The 27097-nt window shown below is 38.0% G+C and overlaps 1 protein-coding gene across 5 annotated transcripts in view; it reads left to right on the top strand.

Annotated features, from left to right (window-relative positions):
• Positions 1-27097, top strand: part of LOC138761905 (contactin-associated protein-like 5) — an 857011-nt gene that overhangs the window by 446843 nt on the left and 383071 nt on the right. For all 5 annotated transcript variants that reach the window (XM_069934856.1, XM_069934855.1, XM_069934854.1 and 2 more), the window contains exon 13: positions 5107-5307. In XM_069934856.1, coding sequence (XP_069790957.1) covers positions 5107-5307 — 201 coding nt within the window. The remainder of the gene's footprint in view (positions 1-5106; positions 5308-27097) is intronic.

The raw sequence follows: 27097 nt of genomic DNA, 5'->3' as shown, positions 1-27097 counted from the left end.
TTTAATTTCTTATCAGTTATAATAATTTCTGCTAATGGCTCAATTGCTAATGCAAATAAAATAGATGATAATGGGCAACATTGTCTAGAAGTCCTTTCTAACAAAAAAGGTTTTGACATTTATTTATTAGTAACCACTTTTGCTTTTGATTGATCATATAATGCCTTTATCCAATTTATAAAAGTATTTGAAAACCCCAAATCATTAAGTGCTTCAAAAAATAAAACAAATACCCACTCCAATCTATCAAATGCTTTCTCAACCCCTAATGCTACCACCACCTCTGGGATCTTGCTATTTTGTGCTATATTTTTCAAACTTAAAAATTTAACAGTATTCTCTGCTGCTCTTTTATTTTTAATAAAACCAGTTTGATTCATATTTATTAATTTTGGCAAAAAATTCAACTAACCTATTAGCTAGTAATTTTGATACAATTTTATAATATGTATTCAATAATGATATAGGTCTTTATGAAGAAGGTTGTAAACATTCTTTCCCTTTCTTCAGAATCACTGTTATTAACACTGTTTTAAATGATTCTAGTAGATCATGTACCTTTTTCATTTGGTCTAATACCTCCATTAATACAGGCATTAATAACTCCTTAAACTCTTCATAAAATTCTGGTGGCAAATTATGTCTTATTATTAAGTAAATACTTGGGGTCTCATAAACTTATATTTCAGAAATAAATTTCAGACAACTTTAACTTTCAATCTTCCTTTAGCATAGGTAGTTTAACATGTCTCTTATATTTCATAGATCCAGATTGATTAAGTTTAGCAAAAAATTCCTTAAAATTATAATTTATTTCCTGTGTTTTATAAGTAATCTGACTTGTAGATTTGTTAGTTGCAGTTATTGTTCTAGAAATTTGTTCCATTTTTAATTGCCATGCTAAAATATTATGAGCCCATTCACCCAACTCATCGTATTTTTGTCTCAATCTCATTATATCCCTCTCCACTCTATAGGTTTGTAATATATTAAATCTTAATTTTGTTGACTCTAACAATTTTCTCCTCATCTTTTTACACTTGAATTTCCTTCTCCAATTTCATTTTTTTTATCTAGCTGATCTACTTCTTTCATATATTATTTCTTTACTTTTGAAGTATAGCTTATTATTTGACCTCTTAAATATACCTTCTTAGAGTCCCATAATGTAAACTTATTTGTAACTGAATCTTTATTTTATCTGTTGTCTCATATAAATCAGAAAATTATTTTTTCTTCAATAAAGTTGCATTTAGCCCCCATCTATAGCCTATCTTTTGCTCTTCTTCTCACAAAATTGACAAAATTAAAGCTGAATGATCCAATAAAACATGAGCTTGATATTTCACCTTTTGTACTCTAGGTTGAAATTGTGTAGAAATCAGAAACATATCTATTCATGAATATGTTTTTTATTGAAAAGAATAGAAGGAATAATCCCTTTCATTTGGGTGAATTTTTCTCAAAAATATCCACTAGGTCCATATCTTTCATTAAATCTATTACCATTTTTGCTACTTTATTTTTGTCACTTTATCTCCTGACCTATCTAATTTAGGAAATAAAGCAAAATTAAAATCTCCCCATAGTATAACTTTCCCCTTAGTATTTGATAAATGCACAACATCCTGCATACATAAATTTACCATGTCTACATTTTTGGTGCAGAAACATTCATTTGGGTCCATTGTTCCAAATAGATCTGACAATTTACCATAACATATCTTTCAGCTACATCTATACTAGTATCTAGTATTTAAGCTGGTAATTTTTTATTTATCAATATTACTGTATCTCTAGCCTTAGAATTAAATGATGATGCTACTACAGTCCCTACCCAGTCTGTTTTTAATTTTTCATGTTCTTGTTCCGTCAAATGTGTTTCTTGTAAAAAAAGCAAAGTCGGGTTTAATTTTTTTCATATATACTAATAATATTTCTTCTTTATTTGATTTTGTATCCTGTTAATATTAATACTAATGAAATTCAATTTATCAAGGATTTAATCTTCCACAAAATCTACTAGCCATCCATCTTTCCACCTCAACTCCTCTCTCATTTAAAATACAAACATTATATTTCATAATAGAGTTGTTAACCCCCCCCACCAATGGCGTACATTGTTAAAAATATATCCTTACACCTCTGATCTGTAGGAATTGTGATCAAAACCACAACTGCTCACATGACTCCACAGAGGCCAGGCTCATACTCCCAACTAACTCCCCCGAAATGTTATACTGTCTCTTATTGCCTCTGATCTATTCAATCTCTACCAATTACCAATTTCAATTTTTTCATAGATCTACTGGGTAAGAACTACCACCCCTTCCCCCCGAACATTTTTTTCTCTCTCGAAGCTTATTTCTTTTCTTCTTTATATCAACTGTAATCTTTCTGCATGGTCTCTCACTTCAGGTATCACCCAGTTCTCATCTCTCTTTTTCAGGCAATGAATCTGCACTTTTACTTCATTTAGTTATATAAAAAAATCTATTTTTTCCTTCAGGAAAAAAAATATTTCAATACTGCTGGATACCTTAAAACAAAAGTAGAACCTTTTTTCCATAACACATTTTTAACAGCATTGAATTCTTTTCTTTATTTAAAACAAATCCAAACCTAAGTCAGGGTAAAATAAGATCTTTTTTCCCATTATAAATTAACAGCGATTGTCTCTCTTTCGCTTGTTTTGCCGCCAGTTCCAAGATCTTTTCCATCACTTCATAACGAAGTAACTTAACCAGTATCGAATGATTTTGATCTGGTTGTGATTTTGGTTGTAATGCTCTGTGGGCTCTTTCAATCTCGATATCTCCTTAAAATTCAGTTACCCCAAAAGATTGCAGAATCCATCATTGCAAAAATCTCTTCACATCTTGTCATTCGTTGGCTTCTTTAAGTCCAACAATTTTTATATTATTTCTTCTACTGAAATTTTCTAACATATCAATTTTTTCAGTTAACTGATCTTTTGTTGCAGCCACTTCAGCTTGAATTTTTTCATTTGTTCTTTAACGTTTTGAATTTCAAATTCATTCCCTTTAATTTTTTCTTCCACAACTTCAAATTTTTAATCCTTTTGCAACATCATTCTTTCCATCTTCTTTGTGAAGCTCTTATTTTCAACTATACTCTCATTACATTTATTAAACTTCCATTGTCATCTGCACCAAAAATTGCTGAAAATTATCCATATATTTCATTATTTCTGTTGTAGATATAAAAGTCTCTTTTATTTTTTTCCTGTTTTTTTCGGCAAGACTCTTTGTTCTACATATACTTCTTCCTGTTCTTCTTCTTGATCACTGGAGCTTGAGGCTTCTTGAGCCTTTTTAAAATTTGCCTCCTTTTTTTGTGCTCTGTGCATGCGCGACACCTCGCGCACACGCAGAATCACTTCTTCTCCTGTGGCAGGCGGCCATTGTCGGGGGAGACCTTGCACAGTGAGGTCCAAGGTCTCCCCAGCTCGAGGCTTGTCTCCATGGTCTTCTACCTTCTGGACAGCTCCAGGATCCTTCTTCAAGGTAAACCTCTCTTCTTTATCCATGTTCAAGTTCTTGAAAAGGTAATAGTGGTTTTATCCTTCTCAGGAGGCATTCTGTATTGTTCTGTAGGCCTTCCGACAACTTTTCTTTCTATTTTCTTTTAATCACTTCAGCCTTTTTGACTCTTTTTAAAAACTTTTTCAGAGAGAGAAGGGATTCCAAGTCTAGCTCCACATCATCACGTGGCACACCCCACCGTCCCCCTCTTTCTGCATGTTTGAGATAAACAATTTAGTTTAAATTTTCCTTTGTACTCTTTGAACCAGAGCAAAATGTAAATGGTCCAGATAATTATTTTTGACCATTCTTTTGAACATATTAACCTATTAATGTTTTATTGTTCATTTTATGGTTTAATTGTTTTATCAAATTAATCAACAGTGAAAAACTCAATGCTACTTTAGAAAGACTTTTTATTTAACGAGTCAAAACAACATCGTCCGCATGCTGTCTGAACAATTATAAAGAGAGTCGAAATATACATTTTGCTTCAGGATAAGAGTAAGAGATGCTAAATTTCTGCCCCAGTTTCATTCATGGGGGAACTTAACTAGAGGTCCCGCCTATTACTATTTAAAATGTTTCTTGTAGCCTTGCCTTTTATTTCTCTCTTCAATGTGCATGAAGACAGAATCATGCACAGAGAGTGGGAGATTCTGGTAGTGGTGGTGGTGGGGGGTGGGGGGAACACTGTGGGGTGATTTAGCAATGGGGATCTGAATCACACAATCATTAAGTATGTAAAACTTAAGTACATTTTTGTATCAGGAGTAGACATTCAACAAGATCATTGCTGTGCTTCTATCTGATCTATCCCATGATCATTATATATTGTAATAGTATATTGTTGCACTACTATTCCGAAACCAATCTATCTCAGTTTTGACTTAACTTCTGAAGTTGAGACCTAAATATTCACCATCATACCCCTTCTCTGCCCTAAATGTCCTCTTCCACCCCACCACACCCTCCCCACACACCGTCTTGTCAAATTTAAATTCCTGCAACATATATCACATTTGCATTAAAACATGAGCTTTGATCAGAAGCCTTCTATTTGTTATACAGTCTTTTCAAGAAACTATGTTTGGTTTTGCAGCCAATGCAGTACTAATGAAGAAATCTGTGAAGTTATTACAAAATATAAATTTCCTTTGACACAGGAAGTGACTATCTAGACCATTAAGACCAAAGGCTTTGAGACCTAGGACAGGGATTAGGCTTTCATCCCATCAAATCTACCCCATCATTCCATCATGGCTAATTTAACCCATTCTAGTTTCTTGTAGAAGAATCCCATGAATTCTGTTTCTCTTACTTCTTTTCCATAGCCCAGCAAATGATTCTCAGACCACTATCCATGAAATTGGTTTCTTTCATCCTGAGTAAAACCCATGAAAGAAATAGTCCTTCAAGATCAGATGTTATTTGCAGGAACATCACATACGCTGCATGTAGAGATTGATTACAATGTTATTACCAATCAATTACCTTTTTTTTAGTGATACTCTTTAGTTTATTAATGTTTATGTTTTTATTTCCTTCACTAAAAATACAGAAGATAAAACATGGACTGTGGTCCAACACAACAACACTGAACTCACCAGTGTGCAAGGCTCCACTGTAGAAAGACCCCACCTCGCACACTTCAATTATACTTCCAGCATGGAACAGCTTCAATCCATGATGAAAAGCATGGACTACTGTGAGCAGCAAATGGCTTACTACTGCAAGAAGTCACGCCTTTTAAACACACCAGGTATGTACAAACTCTACATCTTATTAATCTATGAATGTCGGAGCATCGAAGTACCTGACTCAGTTCACTCTTTCCTTCTTGACATGGTGACAGTGTATCTACATTGAATTTGACCTTAATCGGAAAGTGTTACACATTCACTATGTAATGTCATATTGTTGCAGTGTCATTTGAAGATATGGCAGACCTTAACAGCTGGTTTATTATAATGCTAAATGACGATATCAGGGGTCAGAATTGAGGATGATAAGAATATTTTGAAAACCAGGTAAACATAAATTGAACAAAAGTGAATATTCTTCATTTATGATTCTCAATTCTTTTTTTACTCACAAGCTGTCATAAATGTTCCTTTATTTATCATGGATCACCTATAACAAACAGACAAACTACCAGTGGGGAAGTGGCAAACTCAAGCCCCTTTCTGGACCTCTGAGAGGGTGTTTATGTAACAGGTGGGGACAGTTTTTTTGATAATTTTTATTTATTTTCTCATCAAATTTACTATCTAGCTTTGCACATCACTTGTTTATTCTATCAGTAATATTTGTCTTCATTGCATAGTCATAGACCACTCATAACAAATCCATGGGCTACAGGTTGAGAAATGAAGCTCTAAATTGTTGGTTATTTTGATTCAAGTGATCGTTGATTATAATGTAATTAATGTATTGAGTACATTTTTCATCTTTTCTGACTGGAAAGCTATAATCATTCCATTGTTCTGAGATATTCTCAGTAGCTGAAAAGCACAGAGTGTACCCATGGTTCAGTCATGATTAAGGTGCTAATGCATCAATTCCATGAAGTATAGTATTGTAGGATTTTTTTTGTGTGTTTTTTTTTTAAACACAAAGCACCTGTTTAGCTGGATCAAGAAATAATTTTGATGCATATGTGCATTGTAAAATATATATAAAAATGAACATGATCATTTTCACTTTGATTGATAACTTTAAGAACATATCCAAATATTCTGCTGCAGTATATTATTTGGCAGTAGCCTAAAATTTCACTTTGCTTTTAGTTTGTTAATGCATTGTTGCATCTATATAGAATTGAGATGCCTCCAATCTGTGATAAGTTGGCTGCAATTAGCTGTGCAATAGTTTTAGCATTAGTTTGTTCCAAGAGGTTTTGTTAAAATTCTGACCTTTCCAGTCTCTGATGTGAGCACTGCCACATTAGGTGCCTGGGCCGCATTCTGAGAAGGGTATCAGTCGTCAAAGGCACATTGATTTTAGGTGCAGAGCCAGAAGGAGTTGATTGATGCCAATGTCAATACATGTTGAAATTCTTTCAGGGTCACTCAGTGAATGGTTACAGTAAGTCCTTGTATTCTGGAAAGATTCTGTTCCTGAGAAACCTTCAAGGGAGGAAGCTATCTTTCGGCCAACACTTGACCCTGGCATCTGCAGACTTCCTTGTTTAACAGCATTCTTCTTGTGAAGTGAGATGGGTAAAATTAATTATCTCATATTTTTCTTTGAAAAGTTGAGCATGGTACTTTTAAATTTCGAATACAGATGGAGGGTGAGGAATTAAGATCTGAACCGTGAGTTATGCTGAAAGAATGGGTGAGAAAGGAGTTGGCTAACTAACATAGACTGGGAGCACAGCCAGTATGGTGAGACTGAAGAAGAACAGTGGATATCTTGCCAAGAGGTTTTTCATCATGCTCAACTAAAGGATATTCCATTTAAAAACAAGGACAGTCAGGACAGGGATAGTCAGCTGTGGATTACTAAGGAAAGCATGAAATTAAAAGCTAATGTATTCATAGCGGCCAAGAGTGTGGGAAACAAGAGATTAGGAAAACTTTAAAAAGCAGCACATAACCACTAGCAATGAAGAAATGAAAGATAGATTTTGAATATAAATTAGCATGTAATACAAAAGCATAGTAAGTTTTATTAATATACAAAGTAGAAAAGAAGGACTAAAGATAACATTGGCCCTTAGAAGAAGAGAAAGAGGAATTGATAATAGATAATGCAGAAATGGATGAGACCCTCAACTACAATCTTGTGTCAGTTTCACAGTGGAAGGCATGAGTAACATAATAAGGAATGGTTGCGCAGAGATGGGGTAATATATTGGCATAGATGTTAATCAATATCAGGGATCAACTTGGGATAATTGATGTTTCTTTGGTTGGCATCAGTGGTTAATGGAGTGTCACAAGAATTTGTGCTGCACCCACAATGATTTTAAGGGGTACCAAGTGCAGCAGATCTAAGTTTGTTGAACAGACTACATTGAGTGAAAAAGCAAACTGTGTAGAGGACACAGAGAATCTGCAGAGAGATTCAGATAGCTTAAGTGAGTGGGGATGGATCTGGCAGATGGACTACCATGTTGTTAAATTCATTGTCACCCACTTTGGAAAGAAAAAAAAAATAGATCAACCTAGTATTTAAATGATTAAAAGTCATAACATCCTGATGTGGAGAGAAACCTGGGAGCACTTGTGCACTTATGACAAAATGTTACTTCGCATGAACAGCAGGTCATCAAGAAGCAAAATGGGATTTAGATCTTCCCAAAACTTTTCCACTTTCTCACATGCCTAAATTGCATGTACTGTTGTTCCTGTTTCCTTCTTACAGTGAAAACATCTATCTGATACTGTTGGGTCCCATTTATTTAACTTTTGGGGCGTGATATATAGCCTGTGTAACCAATTATACAGTATCATGCGTAACCTCGTGTTGATTGTATTTCTCATTGTTCCAGAGCATAGCTTTTCCCATATTTCATTTTTTATTTTTATGTTTAGATCTTGTTCCCACTTTTGTTTGGGTTTACAGATTATTTTATCATTTTCTTTCTCTTGCAGCTTGATGTATGTGTTTGTTATAAATCTTTTAATTATCATTGTGTCTGTAATCACATATTCAAAGCTGCTTCCTTCTGGTAACCTCAGTCTGCTTCCCAATTTGTCCACTAAGTAGGTTTTCAGTTGGTGGTATGCAAACATTGTACTGTGAGTTATTCCATATTTGTACTTCATTTGTTCAAATGATAATAAATTATTCCCAAAAAAACAATTTTCTATTCTTTTAATCCCTTTTCTCTCCCATTCTCTAAAGGAAAGGTTATCTATTGTCAAGAATTAAATAAAATCACAAAAAGCAACATACCAAAAAATCCAGAGATCTTTCTTCTAAGTAATAAGTGAAGAATTAGGCCTCAAACTGAATGAAGCGCAAAAAAGATTTATTATGATAGCCTTAGCTGCAGCAAAAAAATGTATAATGTCAACTTGGAAATCAGAAGAGAGTCTGAGAGTTCAGAAATGGTACATGGAAATTAATAAATGTATTCCATTGGAAAGAATAACATATAATTTTAAAAAATAGTCACACTATTTGAACAAATTTGGGAACCGTACATGGAACTCAACAGAGAGGGCCTACCAGGGATCTCCACCCCCTAAAATGATAGAATGAGAAGAATACAAAATGAACTGACCCAATGTGTAAAAGTAGATTACACAATTTTCTTGTTTATTTTCATTGTGTGATGACATTGTTTAATGGGTTTATTGTATTGTACATGTTGAACTTTAATGGGTTTGGAGGGGGGGTGGGAAGGAGGGAGGGAACGGAGGGGGGAAAAAGGGGAGAAAATGACAGTGTATATTCAAGAGGGAAATGTTTGTGTGTATTTTGATTAATATGGTTCAGAGTGTGAACATTTTTTAAAAAAATTCAAAAAAGAAGCAAAATGGGATTCCCCATCATTGCTAGAACTTATGAGCAGGGAGGCTTGGTTCTAACTTCACCGGGTGCTCGTGAGGCTGCACCTGGATTATTGAATGCAGTTTTGGTATCCTTACTTGAGTAAGAATAGACTGGCTTTGGAGCCAGTGTAGATGAGGTTGATTTTAGAAATGAAGGGGTTCACTGATGAGGAGAAATTGAGTTGCCAGAGACTGTACTCGCTAGAATTCAGATGAATCAGAGTAGATTTTGTAGGAACAGAGAAAATTATGAAACAAGTTGATAAGGTAGAAGCAGGGATGTTGCTTTCACTGGCAGGTGGAACTAGGGAACTGAGCCTGAAGAGTCAGAGGAATAGATTTAAGGCAGAAATGCGGAGGAATTGCTTCTCCAAGAAAATAGAGAATATGTGGCATTCTCTGCCCAAGGAAGCAGTAGAGGCAGCCTTATTGAATATATTTGTCACCAATATTTGAAGAATAGGAGGATTAAGGGTTATGGGGCTTAGTCCAGATTTAGAAAAGTGTTACGAGTCCAGAGGACCCCAAAACCCAGTAGCAATAGGTATTCACCACGACAAAGGGTTACTTAAACAAAAATTGCTTTCAATTATCTTTGAACATGAAAATAGAATTAAACTTCAACTGATCTCTATTGACTCACTTAACCTACTTCACCCCCTTCTAATCCTAAGCGCACGTGTGTGTGATGTGTCTGTAAGTTCAGCAAAGTTCTTTGGTTCACAGTCCAATCTCACTGGTTGCCAGCAATTCTTGTACTGTGCACAGAAGTTAACATTAACAAAGTTCACCAGGCTTTGGTGTTTAACAGGTAAATGGTTATTTCAGAGAGAGAGTTTTTATTGTTCCAAGACCTCCACAACGGATTCCTTTTTAATCAGCCACTTCAGTGTCTCGCTGACAAAACTTGCCCCCTTCAGGTGAGAACCAGATGAGAACACCGGACAGCCAGTCCTGTCCTTTGACCAGACTGTCTTCCAAAGCTTGCCAGCTTGATCCTCTGGAACCGATCTCTGTGTTTCTCACACCTTCCACCTTTGAGAGCAAAGCTTCTTTTTTTCTCCTCTGCCTGCAAAGATTACATGACCTTCCAGACAGTATATTCTGTTTTCCAGACAAAGCTGCCACAGCCTGTTGTTACATTTGTTGCCTTATTCAAATAATAGTCCATCATGAGTCTGAGCACTCTTGCAAAAGCTCCTGCAAAAATGTTGTGTTTAAAAGTGTTTGTGTGCGATCTGCTGTAACAAACCTTTACCAATTTATCTCCCAAACACCTCTATATACACTGTCACAACAGCCACGATCTTTTTCAATGACGGAGCAGGTTCTATGGGCCAGATGGCCTACTTCTACTCCTAATCTTATGTAGAAATGTTCATAACCCAACTATTTCTAAGTTGGACTTGACCAATAACAGTGTGTGGGAGAGGATCACAGAAACAGCTGTGCTGGAGGATGAGGAGTTCGTGGCCACCAGCTGATCTCACTGATGCAGTAACTGAGTGAGTGAGTGAGCTCAGCTCAGCTCTCCCAGCTCTGCTCAGATCAAGCCTGTCTCTGATCCTTGTGGTTCAGGGATGAAAAGTGTGGAGGAAAGTCAGACAAAAATGTTCAGTTCCCACTGAACAGGAGATGAGTGCAGCCCCACAGCAGGCAGCAAATCCATCCCCATCCAGTCCACCAGTCTCTCAAATGCTTGTTCATACTATGTGGTGTCCAGAAGTCAGGACTTTTAATCCAGGGAGGAACTGTATTTGATAATCAGGGCAGACTCAGCAGGACCAAGTTCTATTTTTTTCCATTTTAATTTAATTTAGAGATGCAGCATGGGGACAGGCCCTACCAACCCACAAACCTTTCAACATAGTATGATCCTGTGATTCCTGATATTTGGATTATATTTAACATGATATTGTGATCTCAGTTGAAATCTAAGAAGCTAAATTTCAAACATGGATTTCAAGGTGCAAAATATATCATATATTTAACATATGATTAGGGTCAAATTTCTACCCAACATCACATTGTTCAACAGAACTTAAGATAGTGAATCTCAAAAGTCCACAGACACTGTGATTGTAGTAAAAACACAAAAATACTGGAGTAATTTAGCAGTTCACAAAACAATCTTAGGAAATAAAGATATATAGTACACAGTACACTGTAACTAATGTGGGTTAAGAACTGAAGCACCCTATGCCAATACAGGCAGGAGTATATTTCCAATGAAATGCATTAAAAGATGATAATTACATCAAATAAATTATGAACATGACCATCATGGGACAGTTATGTTTGAGATAAATATTGCTCAGTTTTCTTTATTCTGAAATGAGGAATTCACCAGCTTACTACTCCACCAAGTGGTGGAAGAAACTTTGAATACAAATAAATGCTGAAAAGTAAAACACAACCACATATGCGTCTCTGTCAGCAGTTAACACAGCTGTAATGTTGCATAATATAAAACTCACGTAAGTGATGTGTAAACAAAAAGTTATTGAGGAGCTTGCAATTAGAGATTTCAAAGCCTTGCAGAACCTGTGGAAGCTGACTCGACTAGCATTTGTTTCTCTGTTTCTGTTTGGCTAGTTCAAAGTAAACACTTTATCAGATTAAACAATAAATGAGAAAATTACAACAATTTAATTTAAAAAAAAGTTGTGGACTGCATTAAATGTGCAGGCCTATTACATCCATGCAAATTAAAAGCAGCAAGGGGCAATCAACTCTTCACACCTGTTCAATACAACAAAATAACGATCTGATTGTCACCTCAATTCACCTAAACTGATAATCTTTCACCCTCCTGCTCATAAGCATCGATCTCTGCTTTCAAAATAATCAAAGATCTTGGGATTCTCTTTAATCCTACTCACCAAGGGCATCTCACATTCCTTTTGCATTCCCAATGGAGTACTCTCCTGCTTTAGGGTCTTATTTGATTTTAGCTTCCTAAACTATAGAACCATAGAAAGCTACAGCACAATGTTTGGAAAGTTAAAATCTACAATCAAAATAATGCTTCTTATATTGGTCTGCTATCTCTCTACAGACTTGCTCCTCCAATTCTCTCTGACTATTGGACGATCTATGATACAACCCTATCAGTGTGGTCACACCTTTCCCATTCCTCAACTCCACCCATATGGCCTCTGTAGACAAATCTTCCTCGCTGAGACTAGCAATGCCCCTTCTCCCCCTCTATCACGTCTGAAGCAATGTAACCCTGGAACATTAAGATGCCAATCTTGCCCCTCCTGCAACCAAGTCTGACTAAGAGTAATAATGTTGTAATCCCACATGTCAACTTGTGCCCTAAACTCATCAGCCATTCTAACAATACTCCCTGCATTAAAATAAAAACAGCTGAGAAAATCTATATCACGTACAAACCTATGATTTCTGTCTATATATGCATTCCTCACATGACCTTTATCCTCCTCATTCTCACTAACTAGTCTAGTATTCTGCAAATCTAGTTTAAACCCATAGGGACAAGGTTAACAAACGTACCTGCAAGGATAATAATCCCCTTCTAGTTCAGATGCATCTTCTTTCTTCTTGACAAAATTCATAACCTCTCAAGTCATCCAAAGTTCACAACACTGTCCTTCCTCTCAACTGGATCATGTTCTTCCTGGACTGTTCCTTGTTTAACACCCACATGTTCCCAATGAACAGCCCCAGCACTTGTCCAATTATGGCATAATTAGCCCACCCCCAATTCTATATTTTCCATAAATTCCTGGCATATACTTATACTGTGACTATAGTGAAACTTCTGGAATTGTGATCACTATGCCAAAAATACTCTCATATTGAAATGCAAATTATCTGGCTTGACTTATTTCCCAGTTATTAGTATTTCCCCTTTCCCAATTGAACTATCTCCATCTTCTTTGGCTTGGCTTCGCGGACGAAGATTTATGGAGGGGGTAAAAAGTCCACGTCAGCTGCAGGCTCGTTTGTGGCTGACAAGTCCGATGCGGGACAGACAGACACGATTGCAGCGGTTGCAGGGGAAAATTGGTTGGTTGGGGTTGGGTGTTGGGTTTTTCCTCCTTTGCCTTTTGTCAGTGAGGTGGGCTCTGCGGTCTTCTTCAAAGGAGGTTGCTGCCCACCAAACTGTGAGGCGCCAAGATGCACGGTTTGAGGCGTTATCAGCCCACTGGCGGTGGTCAATGTGGCAGGCACCAAGAGATTTCTTTAGGCAGTCCTTGTACCTTTTCTTTGGTGCACCTCTGTCACGGTGGCCAGTGGAGAGCTCACCATATAACACGATCTTGGGAAGGCGATGGTCCTCCATTCTGGAGACGTGACCCATCCAGCGCAGCTGGATCTTCAGCAGCGTGGACTCGATGCTGTCGACCTCTGCCATCTCGAGTACTTCGACGTTAGGGATGTAAGCGCTCCAATGGATGTTGAGGATGGAGCGGAGACAACGCTGGTGGAAGCGTTCTAGGAGCCGTAGGTGGTGCCGGTAGAGGACCCATGATTCGGAGCCGAACAGGAGTGTGGGTATGACAACGGCTCTGTATACGCTTATCTTTGTGAGGTTTTTCAGTTGGTTGTTTTTCCAGACTCTTTTGTGTAGTCTTCCAAAGGCGCTATTTGCCTTGGCGAGTCTGTTGTCTATCTCATTGTCGATCCTTGCGTCTGATGAAATGGTGCAGCCGAGATAGGTAAACTGGTTGACCGTTTTGAGTTTTGTGTGCCCGATGGAGATGTGGGGGGGCTGGTAATCATGGTGGGGAGCTGGCTGATGGAGGACCTCAGTTTTCTTCAGGCTGACTTCCAGGCCAAACATTTTGGCAGTTTCCGCAAAGCAGGACGTCAAGCGCTGAAGAGCTGGCTCTGAATGGGCAACTAAAGCGGCATCGTCTGCAAAGAGTAGTTCATGGACAAGTTTCTCTTGTGTCTTGGTGTGAGCTTGCAGGCGCCTCAGATTGAAGAGACTGCCATCCGTGCGGTCCCCAAGTCCAAAGCCCGCTGCGCAGCTCAGATGGCAAAGTCCTCCTCAGCGACAAGATCTCCATCCTCAACCGATGGTCAGAAAACTTCCAATCTCTTTTCAGTGCCAACCGCTCAGTCCAAGATTCCGCCCTGCTCCAGCTCCCTCAACAGCCCCTAAGGCTAGAGCTGGATGAGGTTCCCACCCTGGATGAGGTTCCCACCCTGGATGAGACATATAAGGCAATCGAACAACTGAAAAGTGGCAAAGCAGCAGGTATGGATGGAATCCCCCAAGAAGTCTGGAAGGCTGGCGGCAAAACTCTGCATGCCAAACTGCATGAGTTTTTAAAGCTTTGTTGGGACCAAAGTAAACTGCCTCAGGATCTTCGTGATGCCACCATCATCACCCTGTACAAAAACAAAGGCGAGAAATCAGACTGCTCAAACTACAGGGGAATCACGTTGCTCTCCATTGCAGGCAAAATCTTCGCTAGGATTCTACTAAATAGAATAATACCTAGTGTCGCCGAGAATATTCTCCCAGAATCACAGTGCAGCTTTCGCGCAAACAGAGGAACTACTGACATGGTCTTTGCCCTCAGACAGCTCCAAGAAAAATGCAGAGAACAAAACAAAGGACTCTACATCACCTTTGTTGACCTCACCAAAGCCTTCGACACCGTGAGCAGGAAAGGGCTTTGGCAAATACTAGAGCGCATCGGATGTCCCCCAAAGTTCCTCAACATGATTATCCAACTGCACGAAAACCAACAAGGTCGGGTCAGATACAGCAATGAGCTCTCTGAACCCTTCTCCATTAACAATGGCGTGAAGCAAGGCTGTGTTCTGGCACCAACCCTCTTTTCAATCTTCTTCAGCATGATGCTGAACCAAGCCATGAACTATCTCCATAGTGCTTCAAGAAAACCCCATGGATGCACCTTACAAATTTTGCCCCATTTCACCCTCTGACACAAGAGAGATTCCAGTCAACAATGGGGAAATTGAGTAAAAGGGAAAAATGGTGGAAGAGTACTAAAATTGAATTGTAGTATGCTTAATGAGGTTTGAATTTTGTTTTAAGATGGTGGTTTATGTGACTAATATGATGATAGATGTGAAGTTAGTTGATATTTGGTGAAGGTTTATCGCTATAGAGAAAGTTTTTTTTTTCATCCTATTTTTCATGCTACAATTTTTTTTCAAGAATTGATTATTGTTTAAGAATTTTTGATAGATAATGTTACTAACTTTACTAATTTTTTATATTAAGTTTGAGTTAAATATATGTTTCATCTTAACTCCGTTTGTTAAATATATGCATTTAAGTTTGATTTAAATATGTTTTTTAAGTCTGATATCTTAGTATTAATTATTTTTCTTTTTGTTAGTATTTTAATCGGTTATGTTTTTTTTGCAAGTGGGTTTTTTTTCTCACATATATTATTAACTTTATTAATTCTTCACTCTTTATTTTGGGGGGGAAAGGGGGGTTGGACTAATTTGAGTCAGGTTATTAATGTGTAATAATTATTGGGGAGAGTATAGTTTATTTAGATTACTGATATTGTATTTTAATTTTATTATTTTATTCTTAATTTTTTTAATGTAATCCTATATGTTATTCATGTTATAAAATCTTAAATAAAGTTTAAAAAAAAAACAATGGGAAAATAAAGGTTTCCCACTACAACAACCATTTGGCATTTGCCTCTTTCTATATTCTGTCCACATACAGGTTCCTAGCCTCCTGGTGGCTGGCTATTGGGAGACCTGCAATATAACCCTGTGAGAGTGAGTGCACATTTTTGATATCCCATGTTGCCTCAGTGGACGAGCCTTCAAGTGCATCCTCTGTGTGTACCTGTAACACTCTCCCTGATGAGTAAAGCCAGCCCTTCTCCTTTTACCACCTTCTCTATCCTATTTAAATAATTGAAGGTCTGGACCATTGAGATTTTGACATTTGAATCATGTGACTATTCTTTAGAATAGAGAGACACACCTGCTTCTTGCATTATTGAACTCTCATGATTTTCATATTCATACAATTACTACTGCTCCATACCATAGAAAGTCAGCATAGTGGCATCCTTACTTTCCAGTAAATAACAAATCTTTTGTGGACAAAACTAATCATGCTAAAACTGTGGCATTTCAGTCCGAACAAAACTGACCTATTTTCCTCCTATTCGGCAAAAGACTTCCAATGCATGTCTCATTCTGTGGTTTATGAATATAACCCTACTTAGTCTGCTTTACTACAGTAGGGTTGTCTAGAACAAGAGGGCATGATGTTCAGGATTTAAAAAAAAGAGATGCATAAAAATTTATTTTGTCGGAGGGTTGGGAGTCTGTGGAACTTGTTGCCACAGGCGTCTGTGGAAGTGAGGTCAGTGGTGTATTAATACAGAGCTTGACAGATATTTAATTAGTCAAAGCATAAAGGGTTACAGGGAGAAAACTGGGGAGTGTGGCTGAGTGGAAGGATGGATCAGATCATGATTAGAATAGTGGAGCAGACACCATAGGCCAATAGGGCTACTTCTGCTCCTATATCTTGGGACCATCCTATCATGCAAAAATGTAAAAGAAAATAGGTGTAAAGCATAATGTCCAGTGAGGCTCATCCCACAAATTTGGCTGCATTGACCTCAGTCAATTAAATGTGTGGAGATGAGAAGATTTATGCTGATCGTAAATATTCAGTTTTCCTCGCAGAATGCAGATGCCCCTTATTCTGAATTGAAGTCTATGTTCCTACATTGTCAAAACACAGCTACAGATTGCAATTCTTGCAACAAAGGATTATAGTTAATGTGTTCTAATTGAATTAGTCTGCATGAAGCTCCAAGTCCAATATAGTTTGGAAATAAGTCCTTTTTTTTATCATTCAATAAAACTTGGCAAAATATCTGAAATCAAAACTGCAACCTGTCATGTGGGGAAACAGCAAACTTCTACAAAGAAATTTATCCCTGGTCGATTGCTTTGAGTGTGTCAGTATCTCATGTGCTCCTTTGAATTCATTTCATTTGGCTTCAATACCTGAATTCAGTATGAAGCCATTCAGACTGTTCCGCCATTCATTGGTAACTTTCTTTTGCTCCATCATGTGTCTTGAATCTGTTCACCTGACAAAGGTCTATCAGTCTCAAATTTAAAACTCTTTGATTAGACTTGTGTGTGAGAGTTCCTCACAATCATTATCGTTTACAACAATCATTTTCAACCTTATTTTGGGCTATGGCCCCTTTAGATTTCTGCTCAAAGTTTGTGGTTATTTTTTTTAAACATTATTTATTCATTCAAAAAACAAATAATATATGACATATACAGCAATTAAACATGAACATTTATATGTATATATATATATATATATATATAAAAGAAAGAAAAAGAAAGGAAAAAAATTACCCCCCCCTTCAGCCAACTCTCCCCAGGAGAGCCATAAAAAAAGAAAAAAGAAGGGATATTAAAAAAAAGTTAAATATACATATTAAAATCTAATCAATATAAATTGAAATGTAAATATTCCGAGTATAACAGCCACTTATTAATAAAAAAATTATAATTATCATGCGAAATGTGTAATTTTTCCATTATTAAACAATATTTCATCTCATTATGCCATCTATTAATATCAATCATATTTGTATCTTTCCACATACTTTTGTTCTTCTTTCCTACTGACTATATAAAAAATAAAATATTTATACATATTTTTGTTGCATGATGAGGTGAAAAGGAAACAAGGCATTTACTTCTATGTCCTGTGACTCCCAGGTAACCTAAGTCCTGCTGCTCCATTAAAAATGGCTGCGTTAGAAGAAGGAAGCCTCAATATTCTGCTGATAATGGTAAAGGTTCCTTCATCCAAGATTCACTCATCCTCTCTCTTTATTCTGTGACTTCCAGTTCAATTCCTAAAAAGTTCAATAAAATCACTACTTTTAACTTATTTTATATTCTCAGAAGATTCCTTATAATTTAATTTTCAAGCCCTGATAATATCCGGTGCACTTGTGCAGTGCTCCTCCCAAGTGACAGTCGCTATAGTTCAGGAAGTTGTTGACTGCTGGAAATGTTTAGTTTTTAAATTTCCACTTTTTAACTTTATTAATTTTGGCAGATTTTTGTATTAGAAGTTTGTGAGTGGCTCAGGGTAGGAGTGGGACTTAAAGACCTTGGCTCATGAGGCTTCAGCCAGCAGAGACTGAGGACAAGCTTGATTCCAGTAAGGTAAGATTTTGAATTTAAATTAGGAGACAGCAACTAAGGCAGTGCAAGGCTCCAATTGCAGGATGTGGGAAATCTGGGGTAGCGCAATTGTCCCAGATGACTACAGATGCAAGAGGTGCATCCAGCTGCATCTCCTTGGAGATCAAGTTAGGGAGTTGGAGCTGGATAACTCCAGAACACTCGGGAGGCAGTGATAGAGAGGAGTTTCAGGGAGGCAGTCATTCTGAGAAGTTAGGAGGAAGGTTACTGGCTGACTGTTAGGAGAGAGAGCAGGGGAAAAAGCAAACAGTGGCAGAACACCCCTGTGGCCATTCCCCTCAACAACAAGCATACTGTTTTGGATACTGTTGGATGGCGGGGAGACGATCTCCCAGGGACAAGCCATGATGGTCACATTTCCGGTGCAGAGGCTCGCCCTTCAGCTCAGAAGGAAAGGGTGGAGAGAAGAGGAAAGCTTTGGTAATTGGGGATTTGTTGATTGGTAGAGCAGATAGGAGATTTTGTGAATGTGATTGAGGCTAGATAGTATCTTGCCTCCTAGGTACCAGGGTCAGGGACGTTCACAGCATTCTGGAGGGGGAGGGTGAACATCCAGATGTCATGGTCCATGTGGGAATCAATGACATAGGTCGGTGTAGGGACGAGAGGGAATATAGAGAGTTAGGAAAGAAGTTGAAAAGCATGACGTCAAGGGTGCAAGTCTCAGGATTGCTGCCTGTGCCACATGCCAGAGAGGGTAGAAATAGGAAATTGTGGCAGATAAATGTGTGGCTGAAGAGTTGGTGCAGGAGGCAGTGGTTCAGATTTGTGGATCATTGGGATTTCTTCTGGGGAAGGGTGACCTGTTCAAAAAGGACGTGCTGCACCTGGACTGGAAAGGGACCAATACCCTTGTGGTCAGGTTTGCTAGTGCTGTTGGAGAAGGTTTAAACTAGTTTGGCAGGGGGTGGGAATCAGAATGTGAGTGCGGAGGTTAGGGTAGAAGGTCAAAAGTATGATGCCATGTTTTCTTAGCAGGCGAGGAAGGACAGGCAGGGAACAAAACATAAATGTAGCCATTTAGAGGGATTGAAATGTGTCTATTTCAATGCAAGGAGTATGAGGAATAAAGTGCATGGATCAGTACATGAACTATGATATTTTAGCTGCTATAAAACATGGCTGGAGAAATGGCAGGATTGGCTGATGCAAATAACAGGGTTTAGGTGTTTTAAAAGGTATAGGATGGAAGGTAGGAGAGGGGAGGGGGGAAAGTAGCATTACTGGTCAGGGATAGTATCACGGCTACAGAAAGGGAGGGCGCAGCAGAGGGAGTATCCACTGAGTCGGTGTGGGTGGAAGTCAGAAATAGGAAGGGAGCTATCACTAATCTATAGGCCCCCAGTAACTCTCTGGACACTGAGGAACAGATAAGCAGGCAGATTGTGGAATGGTGCAGGAAATACAGGGTTGCAGTTATGGGTGATTTCAACTTCCCTAATATTGACTAGACCCTCCTGACTTCAAGAGGGATGGATGGGACTGAATTTGTGAGGTGTATTCAAGGAGGTTTCCTGACACAGTATATGGACCAGCCGATGAGAGGAGAGGCCATACTGGATCTAGTTCTGGGTAATGAATTTGGTCAGATGGTGGACCTCTCGGTGGGCGAGCATTTTGGTGAGAGTGATCACAACTTCCTTAGCTTCAGCATAGCTATGTAAAAGGATAAAAACAGACAAAATGGGAAAGTGCTTAAATGGGGAAGGGCTAATTACAAAGGGAAGAGGGAGGTGCTAGCTAGAGTAAAGTTGAAATAGATGCACAAGGGTGAAAGGATGTTTAGGGATCACTTCTATTGTGTTCAGGATATATTAGTCCCACTGGGACAAGGAAAAGATGGTAGGAAAAGGAAACCGTGGCTGACGAAACAGGTGAGGCAACTAGTCAAAAGGAAGCATATATTAGATAATGGAAGGAAACAGGAAGGGCTTATGAGAAGTATATAGTAGCCAGGAAGGAGCTTAAGTAAGAACTTAGGAAAGCTCGAAGGGGGCATAAGAAGGCCTTGGCACCCAAGCATTTTATGTGTATGTGAAGAACAAAAGAATGATGAAAATGAAGTTGGGGCCGTTAAAGAATAAAGGAGGCAACATATGCTGGCAGCCAGAGGAGGGTGAGAGGTCCTAAATGAATACATTGCTTCAATATTCACAAGAGAAAAGGTCCTTACTCAGGGTGAGGTCGGAATAGAACAGGCTTGTGTGCTGACCTTGTGGAGATTAAGGAAGAAGAAGTGTTGGATCTTCGTAAAAACTTCAATTGATGAGTCCCCGGGGCCAGATGTGATATACCCCGGCTACTGTGGGAAGTGAGAGAAGAGATAGCTGAGGAGGCAGCAGCGATGATCTTTGAGTCCACATACGCTGCAGGGGAGGTGCTGGAGGATTGAAAATGGTCAATGTTGTCCCTTTGTTTAAAAAAGGTAATTGGGAGAATCCTGAGAATTATGAACCAGTGAGTCTTACTTCAGGGGTGTGCAAACTGTTGGAGAAAATTCCTAAGGATAGGATCTATGAGCATTTGGAGAAGTACAGTCTACTCAAGGATAGTCAGCTTGGCTTTCTGAAGGGAAGGTCATACCTCATGAACTTAGTTGAGTTTTTGAGGAGATAACAAAAGAAGTTGATGAGGGTAGGGTGGTATATGTGGTCTACATAGATTTTGGTGTTTGACAAGGTCCCCTATGAGAGACTCATTCAGAAAGTCATGAGGCATGGGATCAGTAAAACCTTGGCTGTGACGAAAAAAAATTGGCTTGTAGGTTTAAAGCAGAGAGTTGCGGTGGAAGGAAGGTATTCTGCCTAGAGGTCGGTGACAAGTGGGGTGCTGCAAATATATCTTCTGGGACCCCTGCTCTTTGTTAATGTTATAAATGACGTGAATGAAGAGGTAGAAGGATGGGTCAATATGTTTGCATATGACACAAAGGTTGGAAGAGTTGTGGATGGAGCTGAAGGTTGTCAAAAGTTACAAGAGGATATAGACAGGATGCAGAGATGGGTGGAAAAGTGGCAGATTGATTTCAATCTGGGTAAGTGTGAGGTGATGTATTTTGGAAGGACAAACCAAAAGCTGAGTAGAGGGTTAATGGTCAGATACGTAAGAAAGTGGATGAATGGAGGGACCTTGAGGTTCAAATCCATACTTCCCTCAAGGTCACCTTACTGACTGATAGGATTGTTAAGGCTTATGGAATGCTGGGCTTCATTAATAGGGATTTTGAGTTCAGGAGTAGAGAGGTCATGTTACAGTTCTACATTTCTCTGGTTAAGGCCACACTTGGAATATTTTGTTCATTTCTGTTCACCTCATTATAAGACGGATGTGGAGAGGGTGCAGAGGAGGTTTACCAGGATGTTACCTGGATTGGAAAACAAGTCTTATGAGGCAAGGTTAGCAGAGCTGACACTTTTCCTTTTGGATCATAGAAGGATAAGAGGAGACTTAATAGAGGTTTATAAGGTTATGAGAGGCATAGATAGGGTAGACAGCCAGTGCCTGTTTCCAGGGCAGCAGTAGCAAACACCAGAAGACATAAGTATAAATTAAGGGAGGAAAGTTTAGGGGAGACATCGGAGTAAGTTTTTTACCCAGGTAGTTGTGGGTACTTGGAATACCTTGCCAGGAATGGTGGTGGAGGCTGAAACATTAGTGGCATTTAAGAGACTCAGAGAGGCACATGGATGAAAGAAAAATGGAGGGTTACAGGGTAGGAAGGGTTAGTACTTTTATTTAGGAATATGTAGGTCAGCACAACATCGAGGACCAAAGGGCCTGCACTGTGCTGTAGTGTTCTATGTTCTATAAGGCATAATCATGGTTGTATAATTGGGAGAAAATTACCAAGCAATATATTTGTGGTCAGTAGTCCTAAATGTATAGTATTGTCAGTGCCCTTTACTCTGCCTCCAAAATTAATTTTCTTTATCAATAAATTAGATGGTATTGGATGTAAGAACAAAGCACTGACGCTACTACATGGTGTGTTAGCATTTTTTGACTAGGACTGAATTGTGAGGCCCCTTCTTAAGTCCTTTTGCTGATTCTACAGTTTAGTTGGGGCTCAATACACAAAAGTGCTGGAGAATCCCAGCAGGTAATGCAGCATCCCTAGGAAGTAAAAGGCAATCAGCATTTAGCACTTGAGCCCTTCATCATCAGATATCTGGATAAACAGGTAGCTGTCTGAATGTAAAAGGTAGGTGGAAGGAGAAAGAGGCGAGGAGGGAAGAAGGAGAAGAGGGAGGAGTGCAGGCTAATAGGTAAGAAGTAATATGTGAATGCATGTGGGAGGTTAAGGGTTGTTTCTCCAGCACTTCTCCAGCATTTGTATGTATTGCTTTAGGCCCCAGCATCTGCAGATTTTCTTGTTTAACTCTGTTTAGCTGAGATTGTCTTTTTTCCCAACTTATGCCTTTCCTTGGAGTCAAGGATAAAATGCTTATATGATTGATTGAGGTAAATGAGTACAATGCAAAATCATTAAGTTTAGGTTTTCTCTGCTGTTTATACTTAGATTCCAAGTTTTCATGTTAAACTTGATGTGCTTGATGCCTTGCTGTATGCATTTAGCAGTCTTAGCCCAAGTGCTCATCTGTATTGAAGAAAATGTTAGATATTTTCAAGGAAGTTTTAGAGATTTCCTGGAAGCATTTTCTTAGTTCTCTTGGGAACTGGTTTCAAAGTAGAGTTTGAAGCAGAGTAATTGTTTCTGAAGAAAATAACTGGCCCTTCGAGCTTGTCAAAAGCATGACTGACCATTCACCTCAGTGCTATGTTCAGCACTATCCCCATAACCTTTGATTCGCTTAATGGCAAGAAATATATCTATTTTAATTCTGATTGAACATAAAGACTAAGCTTTCACAGCTGGCCAATCTAGAGAGACCTAAAGATTTGCTGCCTCCTCTGAGTGAAGAAATTTCTTCTCGTCTCCACAAAAGTTCAGTCAGGGGAAGCTTCCTCCCTGGTCTTAAACAGTCAAGCTTTAAAAAAAATATTTAATTTCACAAATGCATTAGAACTTATACATAAATTTTCATGTTCAAAACATTAAAGATTAATATATAGTGATGAAAAAATATCCCCCCATCCCCCCCCTTCCCCCCCACAACAGTCCGATAGAAAAGAAGGGAAAAAAAAGAGAATATCTGAATATTATTTAAGTAAAAAGTTACTAACACTATGAAATAAAATCTAACATATCTTAATTTTTAAGAATTAGAAGATTGGGTGATTACAACATAATTCCTACAATTTGAAAATATGGTTTCCAAATCTTTGAAAAACATCAAATTTATTAAGTAAATGATATGTAATTTTTTTAAGTGTTTACATCTACCTATTTCAGTATGCCATCTGCCCATTCCCAAAAATGTATCTGATTTCCAAGTTACTGCCACACATTTTCTAGCTACCTCTAAGGCTATTTTTAATAAATCCTTTTTGATATTTATTTAATTTCTTTGGTAAGACCATCCTTGGAATATTGTGTTCATTTCTAGTCACCACATTATAGGAAGGATGTGAAAGCTATGGAGAGGGTGCAGAGGAGGATTACCAGGTTGTTAACTGGATTGGAAAACAAGTCTTATGAGACAAGGTTAGCAGACTTGGGACATTTCCCTTTGTAGCATAGAAGGATGAAAGGAGACTCAATAGAGGTCTTAGATGGGGTGGACAGCTAGTGCCTGTTTCCACGGCAAGGCAGGAAATGTAGAATTATCTCTATTTTTTTTTCAAGAGGGGGAGAAGCCAGTATGGATTCATATAGAAATGAATAAAATAGAAGATAAATCAGATAATTTTATATATAAATGGAATGATAAGTTGTATATTGGAGTTGATATTCCTTTGTTAACACATCTTTTTTTAAAATGTGGAGTAAAATACATTTGGAAACAGGAATAAGAACTTTTCAGATACCAGGAAAAATATTCAATCAGAATCAACTTATTCCTCTTATAATAAATAATATTTTTAAAAATATTTGGTTTAACAAAGGAATTAAGACAATAGAAGATTGTTTTCAAGGTACAATTTTAATGACATTTGAACAATTGAAAATCAAGTATGGAATAGAAAACAATGCAGTATTTTCTTATTATCAGTTAAAGGCATATTTAAGAGAAAATTTGGGTCCAAATTTGATATTACCTGAACAAAGTCATTTGGACCAATTAATCACAAATATAAATATTTTAAAAATTATTTCAATTATGTATACAATTTTGCAAAAAGAAATGTATAAACCAGGAGTTCGTAAGTCAAGCAAGATTTAAAAATAGCTATTCCAGAGGAAACTTGGTTAGACTTTTGTCAGGATTCTATGACTGATACAATAAATGTCCGGTGAAGAATGGTACAATATAATTTTTTACATCAACTGTATCTTACTCCACAGAAATTAAATGGTTTAAATTCTAATTTTTCAGATAAGTGTTTTAGATGTAATAAATAATTTTTTTTAACTTTCTATGGGGGGATTTTCAAAATTAAGACCCTTTTGGATAGAATTTGGTTTATTTTTAGAAAGAGTTACATAAGCTAAGTTTTCTCAAGATCCAAATTTTTTTTTACTTGGAAATATTTTTGACAGTCAAGCTTTGCCAGAAAACTAACATCTGGCCTACTGGAGCAGGCAGAGCATGCACTCAGTCTCGAGTGGAAGGCAAAATACAAAACAACAAGCTCTGCAGAAATGAAATAAAAATGTTTAGCAGGTCAGGCAGCATCTGTGGAGAAAGAAATGTAGATGGTATTTAAGACAGATGACTTTCCATCAGGCCCAGGAAAAGTAGTCTGCAGTTGATGGGAGGATGAGGATTAGAGAGAACAAAAGAGAATAACTTTAAAACCATTAAACATAGGAGTGGAATTAGACCATTTAGTCCATCGTTTATGCCCCACCATTCCATTATGGCTGATTTTCTATCCTTTTCAAACCCATTCTCCCACCTTCTTCCCATAAATCTTTATTGCCTTCCTGATCAAGAACATACCTACCTCTACCTTAAATATTCCCAATGACTTGACCTCCACAGCTATCTACGGCAAGGATGAATTCCACAAATACACCACCTTCTGGGTAAAAAAATTTTTCCTTATCTCTGTTCTATATTCTGAGGCTGTGCCTTCTGGTCCCAGGCTCCCCCACCATCCTCTCCATGTCCACTCTATCTAGGCTTTTCAGTATTTAATAGGCTTCAATGAGATTCCCCCTCTCCCCGCCCCCCTCACCTCATTCTCCTAAACTCTAGTCTGTGCAATCCTAGGGCTTTCAAACACTCCTTGTGACGGGCTAGAGGACCCCAAAACCCAGCAGTAATAGAAATTCACCAAGACAAATGGTTGCTTAACAAAAGTTGTTTTTAATTATTTTTAAACATGAAAACAGGATCAAACTCTAATTTATTACCACTAACTTAACCCCTTTCTAATTCTAAGCATTCGTGTATGTCGTGTGTAAAAATTCAGAAAAGTTATTTGATTCACAGTCCAATCTCACTTCTTACTCCTCTAAGTTCACTGGTATCAGACAATTCTTATACTGTGCACAGAATTTAACATTTATGAATCTTCACCAGACTTTGTTGCTTACAAGTTAAATGGTTACCGCTCAGAAAGATTCTTGTCGGTTTTCTAAGATAGATTTGTTGCTCACCAGACACAAACTGATTCCTTCAGATCAGCCACTTCAGTGTCTTGCCGAAGAAACTTGCTCCATCAGGGTTTTCCAGATGATAATCTCTTTCTTTCAGGTCATCACAGAGTTCCTTTTCTGTTTCCCTTATCTCAGGTTAAACATTATACAGCCAATCATCTCCTCTTGTATGGACTACAAGGGCTTTGACCATGTTGAACTGAGAACTCACAACCCATCTTCAAAATAGGGTTTTGCCACAAGCTTGCCAACTTGTCATGTTCCAGTCCCAGCTGCTGCTGAACTGTAGAACTGAATTCTCTCTCTCCCCCCCACCCCCCTCTCTCTCTCTCTCACAGGGAAAACCACATGACCCTTTCAGAACAGCAAACTACACTCAGACAGGCTGCGGCACTGGACCCAATTTTCTGAGTCCATTCATCAGTTTCTTTCCAAAACAATAATCTATTACTCCACAGCATGTCCAATTAACACCTACTTGTGATGTCCTTCAGCAAAGCAGTTTCCATTGTCTCTACAAAGGCATTTGGAGCCTGAACTGTCTGGCTTAAACAAAGTTCTGTCATTTTAAATGAGATCTGTGTTGTGAAGTGTTTGTGTTTGTTTGTGACCTGTACCAAAAAAAAACATAATTTATCTCCCAAAATGCATATCTATATATAATATAAAATATAACAAAATTTGTCATGCACTCCATACCTTGAAGGAGGGCTCAGGCTCTGAAACATTGGTTCTATATCTTTACCTACTATGGGTGCTGCAAGACCTGCTATGTACCTCTAGCATTTCTTTGTTTTTACTACAATCACAGCATCTGTAGACTTTAGTGTTCATTCCAGGGATCATCCTTGTAACCCTCCTCTGGACGCTCTCCAATGGCACCGCATCCTTTCTTAGAAATGGAGCACATGTTAGGACTTCAAGACCTTTCAACTGCATGATAGAACGTAGCCTAAAAGTGACTGAAATGCATTTCATTCAGAGAGAAATTAAAACCTTGCTGGCCACCAAAACAAAACTAACTGCTTGGCAAACACAACAGGTCAGACAACATCTGTGAAAAGAGAAATAAAGGTTGATAATCTCTCATCAGCACGTAAATAAGCAAGAATATAAAATTCTGAAAGGGACAGATTAGA

Source organism: Narcine bancroftii, chromosome 4, assembly GCF_036971445.1.
Source record: "Narcine bancroftii isolate sNarBan1 chromosome 4, sNarBan1.hap1, whole genome shotgun sequence".
In the NCBI taxonomy this organism is placed as follows: Eukaryota; Metazoa; Chordata; class Chondrichthyes; order Torpediniformes; family Narcinidae; genus Narcine; species Narcine bancroftii.
Note: the sequence above shows the minus strand (reverse complement) of the source record. Positions and strands in the feature narration are given on the sequence as shown.